At 34.6% G+C, this 18,669-nt stretch overlaps 2 protein-coding genes across 4 annotated transcripts in view; both read right to left on the minus strand.

Annotated features, from left to right (window-relative positions):
- LOC126750182 (phosphatidylinositol-binding clathrin assembly protein LAP-like) lies at positions 1–13,217 on the minus strand. Of its 2 annotated transcripts, none has more exons than XM_050459713.1 (5): positions 13,170–13,217; positions 12,705–13,119; positions 8,711–9,240; positions 8,300–8,557; positions 1–789 (listed from the first exon to the last, which is right to left on the minus strand). In XM_050459713.1, the coding sequence occupies exons 2-5, from the start codon at positions 13,100–13,102 to the stop codon at positions 254–256; spliced, it is 1,722 nt and encodes a 573-aa protein (XP_050315670.1). In that variant the 5' UTR covers positions 13,103–13,119; positions 13,170–13,217; the 3' UTR covers positions 1–253. The 2 variants fall into 2 exon arrangements, with proteins under 2 accessions (XP_050315670.1, XP_050315671.1); XM_050459714.1 differs by having other exon boundaries at positions 12,705–13,108; positions 13,170–13,209.
- A 3,058-nt stretch (positions 13,218–16,275) lies between these two features.
- LOC126750167 (structure-specific endonuclease subunit SLX4) overlaps positions 16,276–18,669 on the minus strand; it is a 33,009-nt gene continuing 30,615 nt past the window's right edge. For both annotated transcript variants that reach the window (XM_050459689.1, XM_050459690.1), the window contains 2 exons: positions 16,494–16,683; positions 16,276–16,437 (listed from right to left, as the gene is read on the minus strand). In XM_050459689.1, the coding sequence (XP_050315646.1) occupies positions 16,363–16,437; positions 16,494–16,683 (265 nt within the window). In that variant the 3' untranslated portion in view covers positions 16,276–16,362. The remainder of the gene's footprint in view (positions 16,438–16,493; positions 16,684–18,669) is intronic.

Consider the following 18,669-nt stretch of genomic DNA (forward strand, 5'->3'; position numbering starts at 1 on the left):
TATTCAGTAATTCTTTAATTGATTAAAGAAACACAAACAAAATACAACAATTATCATACCGTAATCGCTCAAGAAAATATAATAATATAAATACACAACTTTCGCTAATATTTGGCAATAACAATGATTGACTTATTAACATCTTCTTCTATCTGCGAACCGCGTTCCGAAGCTAAAAAATAAAAATTCTCTCCATTATACCACCACCTCCTGACTAGAATATTCAATTTACAATTCCTAAATATACATAAATTTACAGGGCCCCAAAAGGATCGAAGGGAGCGCTGGGGTCTTGGCTGGGCGGCTGTTGCCCCATTGACATCATTGGCCGATACTGATCAGATCCAGGTTGTACCCAAGCAGGTGCTGCTTGTGGTGCTGCCACTGTCGCTGGTTTCGGTTGGTTCTTGGGAGAGCTCCATTTACTGCTTCCGCCCGAATCCATCGTTAAATTCTCGACCAGCGAATGTAAACTGGACTCCAGGTCATCGGTGATGATCTTCGCTGGCGGTTTAGTTGGTTCCGGAACGGGAGCGGCCATCGCGTTGTATTGGGGCGGCATTTGTTGTTGCGGGGCGGCGGCGCTATTGAAGAACCCGAACGGCTGTTGTTGCGGTTGCTGGATTTCCGTTTGCTGGGCCACTCCAAAGGTGTCGGTGCCGCACCAAAACTGCTGTTGCTGATTGGAAGGGACCGCCTGCGGTTGTTGGTTCATGTTGAAGAAGTCGGGGATGGTGCCGTTTGATGTTGGGGCGGCGGCCGGGACCGACATGTCTGCAAAGGGGTTACCTGTAATGAAAATCGTAGGTTTTTTTAAGTTGCTCGATTTTGGAGAATAGCCGAAGATATCAAAATTCTGATTTTGCCATTGGATTTTTTGAAAAAATTTTTTGAAAGCTGAAAACTAGTACCATGTGGGTTAATTCAAATTTTTAAGAAAAAATTATTATTTTGAGAAAGTGCATCAAAATTCTAATTTTACCATTGGATTAGTACCATTGGAAAAGTAGCCGAAAAAGAGATCTCGCACGCTGGAGGCCACAAGTTTTTTAAGATTAACCAAAATACTTCTGGTACTGGGATTCTAAAATTACGATTCGACACTCTCTTTTTACTCGATATGACTAATTCTAAATAAAATGTTTAATAGTGAGTGTTTTGCGGATTGTATCGCATGCACCAGACGATTTATCTTCTTCCTTATTTAATACGTGCATAATGTGTCAGCATCTTTGTTTAGACGTATTTGTTTCATCGACTATCAGGTTCAGTGTTGTCAGATGTAACATAATTATCGAATTGTAACATAATTTCACAAGAAAATAATTCAAAACGTTAAAATACATTTCAAACTTAATAAACTACCAAGAGAGTTTAGGATTTTACCATAACGTGAGTTATATTATTGGCAAAATGTATATGTATACCATCTAGGCATCTACCCATTATATTTCCTCCCTACTAGCTATTTTTCAATTATTTATTAATTATTATTTATCCGAACTCCAAACCGATAGCGCTCTCTGGTGCAAGTTCAAGACCAAATCAATCAAATCCAAATCTTTAAACGGCGCTCGGCGTGGGCTCCGCCGGTAACGAGTTGTGGGAATCACCGAACAGAACGTCAAATAAAAATGAAATCATACATACAGCCTACGGTCGAGAGCTATTACTTTTTCACTATGTAATTATTGGTAATATTATAATTGAAACGTGTAAAATGAACGCTGCAACTACGTCAAAATATTCTTCTGATTTGGACTCGGAATCTGCAGCAAACATCAATAGGAAACGTTTTAAAAACATGCAAAGACGGTAAACTAGACCTCAGCAATACAGGATAGAATGGGAAAATCTTTTTAAGGCGTCGTTAAAACCTGTTAAAGGTAAGTGTTATATTTCCATTATGCAGGCTGTTAACTTAGTATATTAGGTACAATAAATTTGACAGATGAATCTTAAGGTTATTTTAATACAAGTTTAGATAAACATGTGTCCGCAACGGCGGTTTGTTTACGTGATGCAGGGTGTTAATCTTAAATAAAACAATTGGTTTTTCGGGAATATCCTAATACGCTTTATCTAATTCTGTCATAATTTGGCGGTGTTAATTTAGCCTTAGCTTGATTAAATTTAATAGATTCGGCGTCGTTAGAGGTATACCTAAACGAATATTTTTGCTTAGAAAAATAATCGTAACTGACTTTTATATATAGATTTTTTATTTTCTTTAGATAAATTTATCAAAATAACAAGAAACAGAATAAATAAAATAAATAAATAAATTCGGTGGCTTAATATTACATAAATTATGTAATTAATAATTGGTGGGACTGTGGAAGACTCTTTGATTTATTTGGTAATTGGTATTTATTGTGTTTTAGATAATCCTCTACGGGCAAGGTGCATTGCATGTAACACTGATTTCCAAGCTGATATTACAGTCATTAAAAATCACGGCTTATAAAGGGACTGGCATCAAATCAACCTAAAATCGATTCTTCATTTTTTAAAAAGAATGAGGCTCAAGATCAAGTTTCCCAAGCAGAGATCAAAGTAGCCGCTTTTATTTCGGAGCATAACTTATCTATGAAACTGTCAGATCATTTAGTGCCCCTTATGAAAAATATGTTTCCTGACTCCAGAATCGCCAAAGACATGCAAATGGGAAGAACCAAATGTACCGGCATTATTAAGAACGTTTTTGGGAAATGTTGTTTTGAGGAGCTTGTAGAAGAGCTAAAAGAAGCTTGAGAAGGCATAAAAGGTTTAGTTTTTTAATAGACGAATCTATAGATATAAGCAGCGTAAAAAATATGTGTGTTTGCGTGCGGTACTTTTCTTCAAAATGTCAAAAAGTTGTAACTAGATTTTTTAGTTTAGTGCAATGTTTTTCTGGCAAAAATGCTGATGAAGCAAATACTGGTGCTATGGCTGAGGTAATATACAACAACCTAATTGCTGTATTTACATCATCCGGGTTACCCTTAGAAAATATCATAGGCTTTGGTTCGGACGGCTGCAACACAATGTTTGGGTCAAAAAATTCTGTGGTTACTCGATTAGAACTTAACTTCCCTGGAATAGTTATTCAAAAATGTATATGTCATTTTCTCCATTTATGCGCCAGTGAAGCATGTAAAGTTCTTCCACGGCACTGTGAAGACTTAGCTAGGAATATTTTTAGTTTTTTTAAACAGAGTAGCAAAAGGCAAGCTCAGCTTTTAGAATTCCAAGAATTTTGTCAAGGTGAGCCTCACAAAATTTTGCGGCCTTCGCAGACTAGGTGGCTTTCACTGCTCATGGTAGTTAACAGAATTATTGAGCAGTGGGATCCATTACAGTTATATTTTATCCAGCAGTGGATTGGACATAGATTACTAGCATTCGAAACCATAGCCAATAGGTTAGGTGACAGTGAAACCAAACTTTTTTTTTTATCTTCTCCAATGGATTCTTCCAAAATTTGTCGAATTAAACACTTATTTTCAAAATGAACAAGTAGTTATAACAACAGTTTATATTAAAATGTGCGAAACTTTTAAATTTCTTTTTGTTGACCTTTTTAAAACACAATTATGTCCATCAAACATAATTGCAAAACATAGATCCATCTTACGATAAATATTTTATAGAGTTAAACCAAGTATATCTTGGTATTAAGGTAATGGAAAATATTAATAAACTAAATCAGCAACAAGATGACTTCCTCATCCGATGTCGTCAATTTTTAATAGTATCTGCTATGGAGATAAAAAAAAGGTTTAATTTCAATGATAGTATGTTATCTAACTTAGCTATATTTGATAAGAATTATTGGAAGCCAAGACCTCAGTCTCTTATAGGGGTAATAAACTTACTACCTAGAATTATAGATCCTCAAAATACCGACAAAAAATTGATGACCAGTGGAGACTATATTGTCAGTGCCTAAATGAGTTTGATGAGGATATTAAAAATGAAAATAACATTGACAAATGTTGGTATAAAATATCTATAAAGAAAGATCTTTTAGACTCCAAACCATATGCAGATTTAGGCGCATTTGTTTTGGATATCCTTATTTTACTCCATTCCAATGTAGATTGTGAACGGGTTTTTTCAAAGGTAAATCTCATTAAAACTGATACGCGTAATAGTTTGTGCACTAAAACTATAAATGCACTACTTTTATCATCACAGCGAGCTAATGGTGAATGCTATAATTTTGATGTTACTCAAAAAATGACAAAGTCTATGATATCAAATATAATATATAAGAAGGATGATGAAGAAGATATTAATATTTCATTTGAATAATGACTTTTGTGTTAAAAATTTTTTCTTGTACCTAATTTCTAGTTTAAATTTCATACATAATATCAAAATATATAGGTTAAGTTTATATTTGTTGGGGTTTTGTTTAATACTAGCTATTTTTTACTATTGACGCAATTTTTTTATTTCCATTCCTCAATACACTCTCTTAGAAAAATAAGTTCCGGATTGTAACATATTTTTCGAGATAATCCGATAATTTTGACAACGTCGCTCGATAATTTCATACGTCACATCTGGCAGCACTGATCAGGTTTCCATTTGGTTAAGAAGCTCTCTTAAACCCAACAACTAATAAATCTAATTCGACTATTTTCCACAACCTCCTGTCAATAATAGACGCAGAGGACGTAGAGTTAACATTGAATTAGCAGTTTTAATATGTTAAAATTTTATGCCACAAATTGTTACCAAAGAAGCATTGCACAAGATTTTAATTTTGGAACTAGCGGAACTACTGCAAAACTACCAACAGACAACTTAATAAATTACGATTTATGAAGAGATCCAATTTTCTTGGTGTTATAAGTGCTATTGATTGCACCCATGTTGCCATATTAAAACCAAAAGTGGATGAACACAACAAATTTTTGTAACTTTCCATGCATTTAATTATTATTTCTCTATGGGTGGTTTTAAACGATATTTTTTTATTTTAAAGAAATAATGAGAATCACCCTTCTCGTCGTGATCGTATCGAGATCGAGTCGTGATTTTAGAATCCCAGCCCTGGTAATGTCTATACTAGCTGGTCTAATCTACATTCTGTCACTTGTCAGCTTCAATAGGTTGAGGGATTTGAAACTTTCAAGTTGAAAGCTGAAGCTCATTTTCAGTGTTGAATTGGAAAGAACCGCGGTTACTCTTTTGGTTGACAACTTTGACGGATTGTTCCCCACCACTTAAAAATGCTGATTTAAAGAAACAGTCGCTAAAATGAATTGGTTATTAGGAATTAAGGAATTTATGTTTTTTCTTTTCTGTTTGATTAACAAATTAAGTCACATTTGTTGATTTTCCAGAGCCTTAGCCATTCTTTTCTCTTGAATAAAAATGCTTTTATTGGATATAATAAATTAATTAATTATGTATAATGGTCATGTAAATTTGCATGGGTGAAGCCATAAACACCTTATTGCCGGAATTAATTTTATATTTTCTTCTTTCCTTTAATTTAATTTTTTTTTGCTAAGTAGCGTTTTACTACTTGTTCTCCTTGATAATTTAAAACTATTTAGTATTTATTTTTCTTAATTTATAAAGGGCGCACATCATATCGCAATTGTCAATCAATTTTTAACAATCTAAGCATAGCCTTCTTCTGGACTGTATAATCGGAAGTTTAACCCAAATCCAAAACCGGGTAATAATTGGTAAATACCAAACGCCAAACAGCTGATCCGAGACGTCACGTTTTCCCCTATTTTGGTTAAAATCAGTATCGTAGAAACGCATTGGCAAATACCAACTAAGAACCATTCCACGCTGAAAATCGTCTTAAGCCGATTTACGCAGCACTGAAAAAGTTTCTACTGCTCGACATATAGATGGCGGTAAGAGAGCGAAATTACCTCCTCGACACTACACGGAGTGTCAAGTATCAGATATGTCTTATAAAATGCGACCATTTTTGATAGTTCTCTAGCTTACAGAGGCTTTCTCTTTGATCCTGCCGAAAAACTAACTGTCATGAATCAAATTTTGCGAAAAAACAATTCTTACAAATCTGTTCGCATATTTTGCAAAAAATATTTCCAGGTGTTGAGTTTAGTGTCCTGGGTGGCGGCTGTGATTAGTTTTCATGTGTGTTAACACGTGCGACAAAGGATATTTTTTTAAAAAGCGGTGAATTATATTGTTGTAAAAGAACTGAGAAATAGACAGTAAAAACTCCGTAGAATATAGACATTGCCGACATTGCATTTGCATAAGTAGTTATTGCAACAAACTTTTTTTTGTGAAAATAGCAAGTTCAAACGTAAGCGATAGAAGTAAGAATTCGATTCTGAGAAAAAGAAGCTGTTTTGTCAAATCTATGGCTAGCAAAGTACTGATTTCCTGTTTTTTTTTAACAAACCTAATATGTTTAATACTTGGGTTCAGATTCCTAAGCTTTGAAACCACGAAAATCTCAGAAATAATAAATATTTCTATTTAAAACTGTATCTATGTAAAAATTATTTTTATCCTGATTTATTCATGCCCTATTCAGGTAGGGTCCTTAAACCAGATGGCATACCTTCAGTTAACCTCTCAGTCTTAATACAAGGTAAGTTAGAAAGGTCTTTGTAACAAATGACCCCACCAGATGTGTAAACTTAAGGTTCATTTAATGGTAAACTGCTTGGATTAAACTAAGCTCTTTAATTAATAATTTAGATTTATCGAAGTAAGAAAAAATTATACTTAACTTAGTAATGTGTCTCTTATATTTAATATTTAGATATATTTGAAATAATTAAAATAAAATCTTTTTATTTCTTTGAGTCCAATATGTATAGGACATTCCATTTAAAAAAATATTTTTTCAAACCACGATTATAGAGAAATGACCACTTTTCACCTGGAGGAGCAGCCGAGAACAGCATTCTGTTGGATTTAAAAGTTAAAAACTGGACCCAGGTGTTTAGTAAAACAATAGGATCCTAGATCGTCAATATGGCAAAATGGGGTAGGATTTTAATTTTTTGAATGATTTAACAAAATTAATACTTTAAAATATGCTTTTTATTTCTAGATATTCGAGTCCAAAATAAATTACCCAGTCAAGGAAGCTCAATAAGCAGCATAATTCATCATGTTTCTCTATAACTTTTTGACAGCCTCAATGTCAAAACTTTAAATCCGATGCCGAACCTGAGAGAACAGCAATTTTGAAGAAATCATAGTACGCAAATAAAAAAAGTGATAAATCGAAGTCTTTATTTAATATGGAGACAAAAAAGATCCCAATTTAGCACTTTTTTCTATCCAGTTACTAGAATTTCCGAAAGAACCACACATTTCCCACTAATTTTAAGCGCACGGTATAGTAGAGCGAAATTCAAATTGAGCGCCTTAATCAAATTTTAAATTACCCGTTATGATAGCGTCACAAAGCCACCTTCACTTCAGGCTGATACTAATCCCCGATATTCAGAGGGCGCAGCAGTCAATGGACGTTTAGTGTTATAATGACTTATGGGAGTTTCCTCAGTAAAGGCGAGTACATATAATAATATACACAAAACTTCTTCAATTTTATTATGACAACTGTTCTTGGCAGTTCACCCTTCATTAACGTTCTCACCTTGAGTGTAATCTGTAACTACGGGGAGACAAAAAAGACAACATTTTCACCAATAACTTCTAAATGAGGAAACCTACAAAATTAAAAGTTTTCTTGTTGGTTGCAGATTTTAGTGCTCTTTAAATTACTGTAATACATTATGTCTCTAAAATAATTAGGAGAGCCAATATTTGACCCTATTAAAAATTACATGGGATGTCCCGCCTGGTGGTTTAACACTTTGTATAACTATATGTAAAAAACTACATTGTTTATAAAAAAAATTGATATTTACTTTTATTTTTAATATAATGTAATGCATATGCACGAAATATGTACCGTTTATCCACAAAAACAAAATTCTTTTAAGGCGTTTACGGCATGATCTAATCTTGTTTATAAATTAGAGAAAAATACTAGAAAAAAAATGGCATATTCTTTGGGAGCGCACTTTTATATCATCATATTAATGAACCCGAATTTTACCATAATTAATGAGATAATCTGTTACTACGGAAAAAGAAATAGGGTATAGATGGAAAAAAGTATCTGAATCGATGTGTTTATTTTGATTTTTAAGAAAAAAAAACTAATTTTAGCTTTGGATTAGTTGGAACAAAACATTCAAAAAAGTAGAGATATCGATAGATTTGACAAAAGCAGTTTAACAATGAAAAATCCTAGATAAATGCTTCTTCAAAAAAAAGTACTTACCACCAAGAGAAAGAAGATCATCGATGGCGCTACCCTGATGTGCAGTTACCGCGGAACCATTAAAAGCAGGCGCGGCATTACTAATCGAATCCAATCCGCCGAAAAAGTCCACTTCCGGTTCCTCGCTCAAAAACGGATTCGTGCCCGCTTGCGCCTCGTTACTTAAACTAAACTGATTAAAATCTGCTTCCGGTTGGGTCGAGGGGTCATTCATGGCCGACCCGAAGGCCGAACTGGTGTTTGATAGCGCAGATACACCTAAAATAAATAGAAAATTATTAACATACTTGTATACCAGGAATTACACCGACACAAATTAGTGCCTTCATAGATTTAACATTTCCGGTTAGAAACGGAACTATAAAAATTATAGTGAATTTGTTAATTTGAGCAGAACATGAAACCTATTACCAGATTTTAGATTCTTCTGATTTCCAGCCGTCGTAGGAGTATTTCCCTCCAACGAAGCCAAATGCTGCTCCAAGGCATCCAATAGACTATTGGGAGCCCTGGTCAAGTCCGGAATATCTCCCTTATCAATCCCAATGTTCTCCGCTACTTTGAGAAACTCCCCCACCCGATCCATGCGGATGAGAAACTTTTTATAGAGATCCAGCGCCTCCCTGCACTGCTTCTTATTCAGTTCGAAGTACTTTTCCAGCAAATTGATGATGCCGTCGTTATAACAAGCGAACAACCGGATTAGGTCGCGGAAGAGCAGCATGAAACACATGTTGATCACTCCGTTGGTCAAATCGTTGGCGGTGCAGTCGAACTCGAGCAGGGCATCCAACTGGTTTTGCAAGATCGGGAGCGTCTTTATTAAATTTTCGGCGTCCATGGTGCGTAACGTGCCCTCTTCTTTGCCCCGTTTTACTTTACAAAAGTCGAACGCGATCGCCCGGTACGAGAGGGCTTTCTCGTTTAGGTACTTCGCATATCTGGAAAAAACATTGAAAGTTTTATAAAAATATTGCATCCTAAGATGCCTGGGTAAAATATTGATTGTTTCAAAAACAGCTTGGCCCACATTGACCAAGTTGATCTTAAAATGCTCAGAAATAAATTTTTGTAAACTTTATTCATGACTCAGACTGCTTAAACAGTTATTTTCTGAGCCAGCAACGATCAGATTGCAGATTAAGTTGTTAAAAACTGTTAATTGTCTGCAAACTTTATTATTAATATAGTATTAATGTAGTATTATAGTCGAAGCGTTTTGACTTAATAATACTATATTATTAAGTCAAAACGCTTCGACTATAATTTTCTGAGACAACAATGAGAAAAGATCCTTCACAAATTCCAATGGAGAGTATATGGTAACTGAAGAGGAAACGCGAGGTTTTTCCACAGGCCCAATATCCGGCTGTTGTTATTCCAAACACGAGCAAAAAGGAGAATTGGCAAAAAAGGTTGTAACCTACGAGAAAGTTTAATGGGCAATATGGTACCAATCTTCAATCTTGCTACAGCAAGGCAAACAACTGCTGCTACCCGCATTAGGCAAAATAATACGGGTCAGACTAGCCACGGCACACATACTTGGGAGGGAGGATAACAAAGGTAAGTATTCCTGCCAAATAAAGTGGGACGTGACTCGCAGCAAAACCCAAATCCTTCCGACCAATCTGCCTTACATCATTCCTCCTGAAAACAGAGGAAAATATTATAGAAAAGTTTTTCAGGGACGATGTACTACAGGCTCTCATGGCCTCTACATCGACACCAATATTCCTACCAAATAGGTAGCTCTTGTGAATCAGTGATCCATGAGATAATCCTGAGGATCTTTGAATAACAAACAAATCATTCTAAGAGCCTTCTTAGACGATAAAGGAGCATTAGACAAAACGTTATAAGACTCAAATAACCATGCCATAGCCACGAGATGTACATCCTATGACAGGCGGTTGGATCAATCAAATACTAAACCATAGACAGGTGACAGGCTCAATAGCACCACATAAGAGCCAAGGTGTGCAGGAGAACACTGCAGAGGAAATCGTCTCACCACTGACGACAAACTTTATATTGGAGAGCCTGCTAACACGATTGGAGAAATAGCATATCTTCGCTGTATAATACGAAGACGACATCGTTCTACTAGCACGGGGGGACAATCAGGCTCATGTAATCGAAAAAATGCAAAGAGCCCTGACCGTTGTCGCGCAGTAGTGCATGGAAGAACAACTATCCTTAAAACCCCGCAAAAACCACCCTAGTTGCCTTGATAAAGTTCATAAGAGCCTTAGGACTTGGACTTTCGTGGATACCAATATGACTTGGAGATGAGGTTAAATATCTTGGGGAGACCCTAGATAAAAAACTCAGCTATAAGAAGCACGTAATAAATAATACAAACAGTGCTACGAAAACGTTTATGTACTGTAACAGAATGTTTGGCAGATCACGGCAACTCTCACCAAAAATCATAAGCTGTATGGTGTATGATATGACACCAGTATGGTGACGTATGTGGCAGAAATGAGGACTGTTATTCAGATACGTAACAAAACATAAAGAACATGCTGGGTATATCAGGAACGATGTCAACGACAACAAATGCGGCCCTAGAAAAGCTTTGCTAAACGGTTTAGTTATCATATTTTTGTCAGCCTGATTACGTCCAAAACGTAAACATGATTATTTGGGGTAGCCCTTAATGCTAAATTTAATTTAAATTCAACTCACGCTACGTCTGGGAGTACTGGCTGAAGCAATATCAGAAGCAAGAAGGCTAATCTCGAATGGCGCAACGCTCCTAACAAAAGTTGGACATTATGACCTATTCGACAAGATAAATGACCTTGAGCATATGACACTAAAAACGGACAAAGCCAAGGTCACACAGCCAGATAGATCCTTTCTAATTAAGAAGAAAAAAAGACACAGAAATTACCCGGCGTAGGCAAGGCAGCTATTCAGTACAGTAAGCAGCGGCAAGGGACCGAACCTTCGCAATCTTTACAGGAGACCATGCAGTAACAAACACTTAAGGTCGGTTTCAGACTGGGTCAAAACAGAGATAGGCGTTGCAAGAAGGGCAATCCAACTTGTAATGGAGGGATCCAGTAATAGACTCATAGACTTAGAATCAATTTGTTTTTTTGTTTGTCAGCGATAAAACCTGGAAAAGAGATAGGAGATACTGGTTGGTACTTCAGCATAGAAACTAGTGGAAACAACTCCCAAAGCCGGAAATCTCCAAACAAATTTTGCTTCTGTGAGGCATTTAATGAGTCCTGCGCCGAAGGCAAGACTTCACCAGAGGAGTTAAGAACTGCACCCCTGGGAAAAATACTGAACTTCCGGCGGCCCAATAGGATGGTAACAGAGTAGAGCACAGTAAGTAACAGTAGTAACCGAATACAGTAGGTAACCGAGATCGCAGTGCGACACTACCGGTGGTTTAAGAACCAACGGTTTGTGACATAGCCACGACAAAATTAAAATTACGATGTAAAACATTGCTTCCAGGCGACATGCCGCATCAAATTAATTATTTTCGAAGGTACTTGTGCAAAATTGGCAAATTTTATCTAAAAATGCTCAAAATGAAATTGTCTTCAAACTTTATTATTGAGTCAGATTGCTTAATTTTTGAGAACAGCGATGACAAAACTTATAATTAAAATTTAAAAGATTGATTACTTCCACGGGACATGTCCTCATAAAATATTAATTGTTTCAAAAACTTTTGTTTAAAATTAACAAATTTTACATCAGAATACTCAAAATTAAATTGTTTATAAGTTTGTTTTCACTAGGAATGTCTAAATGATAATTTTGGGAAACAGCGATGATAAAAGTGGTATTTAAGATGTCAGAAATTGATAATTTCCAGGCGACATTCCCCATAAAATATTAATTATTTCAGAAAGTACTTGTTCAATCAAAATTGTATCTCAAAATGCCTAGAATTCAATTGTTTATATATTTTATTTTTGACTTTGAAAACTATAATTCTCTGAAACAGCGATGACAAAAGTTGTAATTAAGATGTAAAAGCTTGATAACTTCCAAGCGATATACCCCAACAAAATATTAGAAACTACTTGTCCAAATTTTACATTGAAATGCTCATAATTAAGTTATCTAAAAAAATTATTATTAACTCAGAACGCTTAGACTAAAGTTTGTTAAAGTTGTAGTTACGATGTAAAGAACGACGTCACCTGACGGGGGCATGTGCAAAAAATTAATTACCTATCTCATAAAGTATTTGTCAAAAATTAACTTAATTAAGTTTTACCCAAAAATGTTTAAAATAAATTTTTTTACATATTTTTTATTAAAAAAAAGTTTAAAACACTTACATAAGAAACTTTTGCGCTATCGATAAGAAACATACGTCTCAATAGAAAATACAAACTTAAAAAGTGTAATTTTTTTCCATAAATACCTCCTTATAAATGGTGACATATCGTATCCGGTTCTCGCCCCGACTGCACTCTGCACCCCCGTCTTATCCACGAAATTGGACAGTTGAAAGGAAACGTTGCTCGAAGCCAAATATTGGGTGAACCTCTCGTTCCCGTAGCACATAACGTGGTGGGTGGTGATCAGCGACTTGAAAACCACCACCCAGCTGGTGTTCTGAGATCTTTCCATAAGTAAATTCGCCATTTGGGGGATGGAAACGTTCGGCTCGTTCGTGCAGTGCACCAGGTAGTCGAGGTGCTTCTTTTTGGGGCCGAGCATCTCCTCGGTGGTCGCCTTACAGACGGATTTGGCGAGGCCCTGTCCCGCCAAACTGTGTTTGGCCGCCAACAAGCGGTCGTTTATTGTCTGCCCCGCCATTTTATCCTAGAATTATCCTATTTTCTATTATTTAAACGAGAAAAGTTCACTGATGATTTCTACTTACTTCTACTTATGTCATGGATATGCGTGTTCCGGTTTGTATCGATCCTCGCGCTGGAAAAGGGATGGAAATACAAAAGGGAGCGCGCAACGAGAGGCGCGACGGATTTTTCGGCGTCAATTAACGATTGAACTTTTTCGAGTTTATGATTTATTTTGTTTCTTTGGCACTTTTTTGACTTTAATTAAGATAACTACCTTTAAAGTTTTTTCAAAGCTTTAATTCAGTTTTTTCGAATTTTTTTTGGAAGTATATCGAATAATCTTTTGTTATACAGTGTAAGTCTGATGTAACTTAAATTCAGTACTTCTATACTTTTTTTCTGAAATGAATCAAATAAAATCAAAATAAAATTTTTTAGCTTTTTGGAGAGCGTCTATGTGTCCTTAAATTCTGGAGAGTCATCGACGGCAGTGTTTTGTGATCTATCCAAAGCATTTAACTGTGTGGATCATGGAATACTGTTATCTAAGCTCGATAAATATGGTTTTAGGGGCGTAACGTTGCGATGGCTTGAGTCCTATCTATCAAATCGTACTCAGAAGGTTACAGTGTCTAGGCGTTTGTCTGCTTCTAGATCCCTAAAATGCGGCGTTCCCCAGAGTTCAGTATTGGGACCACTGTTACTTTTACTGTATGTGGATGACTTGAGTTCATTGAAACTGCAGGGCAAGGTGGTTCAGTTTGCTGATGATACCACCATACTATGGAGCCATAAAAATTCTGATTATATTAAGACTTGTATCCTTGAAGACCTTCAGATTTTATCAGAGTGGTGTGCTTCCAACAGGCTCGTGTTTAATGTAAGAAAGACGTCTATTATGGGGTTTAAGTGCGATGTTCAGGGTCTGATGTTTGACGAAAATTCCCTCTTGCAGAATAAAGAGTGCTGCAAGTCCCTAGGAATTACCATTGATGGTCGCCTTCAGTTTGAAGATCATATTTTACATTTAGCTGGGAAATTATCTTCTGGATGTTTTGCAGTAAGAATGGCTAAACAAGAGCTGGTGGTTGCACGTTCAGTGTACTTTTCACTTATTGAATCTCATATTCGGTATGGCTTGCCTTTTTGGGGTTTAACCAATAAGGGGCTACTTAACATTATCTTTGTTATTCAAAAAAAAGCAGTTAGATACCTGTGTTCTGCTAAGTTAAGAGATTCTTGCAAACCCCTCTTCATTTCTGAAAAAATCCTAACTCTTTTTTTACTCTTTATCTTAGAAACAGCTGCTCTTATTCACAAAATTCCCAAACTACCCTCTGACACTGGCCATTTGACTCGTCGTGTAAATGATGTTCCCCTACATATTCCTACGTCTTCCCTTACCAAAAACTCATTAATTTACATGTTCAATCATGTTCCTCTATGTGTTAGACATATATCGGATGTGAAGAAATTTAAAAGAGAACTAAAAACGCTTTTATTGGCGAAAGCATATTATAACCTGGATGACTTTTTTAATGATAGGTTTTAACCTTGGACATGTTGGAAAGTTTTTTTTTTCTTCTCTAGTTTTGTCAACAAGTTTACCTTTATTTAGTAATTGATTGTTTTATTTAGTTATCTTTAATTCAAGTATGTTCAAAAAGTTTTGTCTTCTTGTGTTTAATTTTGTTCATTGTTTTGTCAATTTTTGAAATTGGATTTTTGTTTTTTTAGCTTGTAGGATGCTTGTACAGAAGATTATTCTTACGTAATATAGCACACTTTCTTTCTTTCAATCCTTCGGCTCGTGGACTCGTATTTTTAGTTGTGCTCTTTTTCGTCGAAAACAAATTTATACAGTATATGCCAAAAATAAAATATATTTTTTTTTAAATAGTAACCCTAATTTTTTATTGCGTACTTTTAAAAAACATAGATACATAAATAATTTTTTTAAATTTTATATACCTTGAGTTACTGCAAGCAACTATTGAGCCAGCTTTAGTTATACTGCCATTGAGAAAAATGAGCACCATCAGCCAGAAAATTTAATTTGTCAGTAAAATGGAGCACCCCTGCATTATGCGTTTCCTGTAACGCAATTTTTTGATCAAAGTTTTCGTGGAAGATGGATTGGACGGAGGTCCAACTGAATGGCCTGCCAGATCTCCTGATTTGTCACCCCTTGACTTTTTTCGTAGGGTCATTTAAAATCCAAAATTTATGTTTTTTATAGTCCAATGAAGATTTACCATTTACACCTGAAATTGACATAATGTGCGCGAGCATTTCGAACAGTGTCTCTATTTTTGTATGGAAGTTGGACGAGGGCATTTATAACACCTAATTGATTAGAAATAAATTAAATATAAATACTAGAACAATTTAATTTGTTTGAAGTATCCGACACTCTTCGTATTTAGTCTTTTATTGAAAATAAAAAGTTCAGTTTTCTATCCTTTTTGCAGTAGACTGGGCCTTTTAAAAATGTTGAACTAATAATTCATTTGAAAGGTCTTTTTGAGTATCCTTTATTACCCTAGCTCGAAACGGCTTACTCTTACAGGTATTAAATTAGTAAATAAAAACATAAATTTTTTTAAAAATTTTGACAAGCTGTGATATCACAGAATCTGAAAACAGCAAGTTAAAATTTCGTCATTATAACCCACATAAAAAGATCTTTAATGCCAAATAACTTTAATAAAAATATAGAACTAGATTTTTGCAAAATCAATTGCCAGGCCACAAACGCGATTTTATACATTTTCCCATATGACGAGCGGGCTTTAAATTATTGACCAAAATATATTCCAATTATCTAAACTTTCCACGAAAACTATTATAATTACAAGGAAATCCTAAGAATGGTCTTTAATAGGAAATATTTCAAGCCACAACATGGTTTGTTACACATTTTCTAATTAGACGACTGGATTTGAAGTTATAAACCAAAACATATCTGTGCTCCGAGTTATCTGAATTTTCTAACTGGATCATTTCTCATAAACCATCATAATATTACGAGCAAGTTCTAAGAATAGTTTTCGAATATTGAAATATAACTGTGTTTATTACACATTTTCCAATTAGATGAGCAGGGGTTCGCTTATAGGTGAAAACATTGGTAGTTTTTACTCACAATTTTAAAAATACCTTTTATGACTGCTGGATATTCAAGGATTTTTCCAGAATATTTTTCTTTATTAATTATAAAATAAGTAAAATATAACAAATTTTTATTAAACTACAAATATAAATAAACATGCGCTACCGATGCCTCTTCCCTTGGCCCTGGGCCACTCGAACTGTAATGCACTTCTTATCCAAAAAAGTCAACAAATCCTAAAAATTACTCGGTGAAGAAATGAGAAAATTTAAAAATAAATAAAAGTAGGTACCTGTATATGGAACATAAACCCGAGCTCCTTAAGCATCGCGTGCAAGCTCTCCAGTTGGAGCGGTTCGTAAAGCAAAATGTTCTCTCGGATTTCCGGGTTGCTGCACACAAAATTGTGCCAAACAATTTGCAGGGGGGGTTTGCACGTTTTCACTTTGGCTTTTTGTCTTCTTTCGAATATCAAAGACTCACTAAAACCAAGCAAATATAATTTTTGTTTAATTTATAAGTATTTACAAAAAAAAAACATATCCTGGTGCATTCACCAAAACATAAAATGAAGCTTATATTTCAGAAAGCAAGACTTTTTCTAATTAAACATCCTTTCTAGCGCATTCACTAAAAATTAGAGAAAATTAAACTCAATTTTCTTTGGATTTTAGATTTTTCGATTCCTGATGGTTCTTTGAGTACTTAATATTGTTTGGAAAAGAATTTAGGGCTCGAAAATGACTTTAGATGTTTTTCTGGGAAAAATATTTTATTTTCAAATGGGGTTTGCCATATTACTATAATAATTGTAACCTTCAAGTACCCCTACGAAAGTCGTCGACTTCAAATTGTATTTTGGCTGATAAACATCAAAATCTTCTCTTTATCCCTTTATTTTTTGTGCGATATTTTATAATACAGCGTAAACTGTAACTTGAATTTTTCTTATCAATCAATCGCTTTATTGTCAAAAAATTTTACAATTTGTAGACAAAGCTGATAACTAAAGTAAACATAAAAACAAACAAAACACAGAAAAATAAAATAAAACTAGTAAAACAAATATACAAACGTATACAAATCAATAATTGTATGTGGTCAAAAGTATGAATAAATAAATAAAACACAATTAAAAATTAAAAAATAAACAATTGCATTCATACAATGTCAAAAAAAGAAAAAAAAAGGGAAACATATATAACAGTACATATAAAAACAATAAATCAGTCTGTGTGTGTGAAGTTAAAATTAAGTTAAAATTTAAAAAAAATCGTTTACCGAGTAAAAGGCTCTCTCCAGTAGGAATGATTTTAATGCCTTACGGAAAGTAGGAAAAGATGTGATGGACTTGATGTTCAATGGCAAATGATTGTACATTTTTTTTGCTTTGTACAATATAGAGTTTTTTACCAATTCTGAATGTGGAGTAGGCAGATATAAATCATACTCCGCGTTTTGTGAGATGATAATTATGGGATGGCCTATCTGAATTTGATGAAACGTGCTTGTGAATTAGACAAACGGACTCATATATAAGTAGTGACGGCAAAGTTGTGATATTAAATTTTTTAAAGAAATCCAGGCAATGAGCTCTATAATTAAGTCTAAGTGTATAACGCAAAGCTCTCTTTTGAAGTCTGAAAATTTTGTCAAATTGAGTGACACTACACACACCCCAAAAAGAAAGGGCGTAACGAAGGTGTGATTCAAAGAGGGAAAAATAAAGGGGAAAATCCGTTATAGAGGTTGAGAGGCTAAGCTCCTTGGAAATTGATCTTAGCGCAAAACTAGCGGAGCTTAATTTTCTTCTTAAAGGGTTAATGTGCATGTCCCATTTTAACGACTTGTCAACAGTAAGCCCCAAAAATTTCACTGAGTCGGCTTCGTCAATGGTTGCGTTATCCAGTTCAAAAGATTGCAAATTATTTTTATAGGACAAACATTTAGTTTTGGAGATGTTAAGGCAGAGAAGATTAGAGTCGCATCATGCTTTGATAGAAGTTAAGTCACTTGATATGATTTTATGAAGTTCGACATTGACAATATTTGAGAATTTTCTTGAAAACGTAAAAAAAAAATTCTAAACTTATGTATTATTTTTGACAAATACTTTTTTTTTCAGTTTCTCAGATCGATGTCAAATTATGTTTTCTGGCAAAAGCGCCTGAAAAAAATAATTTTCCCCTAATTTTTGGTAATACATATGTAGAAGAAAGTAACTTTTCCTTCTACATAGTTACTATTATTTTATTATGTTTTCTATATATTTATATATAAGATGTTTCAGATGTTATATTTAAGATGTTTCAGCCTTCAAACAAGCCAACAGATGTTTAATTTATTTAAAGTAGAAAATGACAATATTTAATTCTTTTTCTTTTTATACTTTGGTAAAGACGTTGAAAGAAAAAGTCGTTAAAAAATTTCCAGAATCACCAAAACTGCTATAATAAGGTAGTTGCTAT

The sequence above is a fragment of the Anthonomus grandis genome, chromosome 2, assembly GCF_022605725.1.
Source record: "Anthonomus grandis grandis chromosome 2, icAntGran1.3, whole genome shotgun sequence".
NCBI classification, from domain to species: domain Eukaryota; kingdom Metazoa; phylum Arthropoda; class Insecta; order Coleoptera; family Curculionidae; genus Anthonomus; species Anthonomus grandis.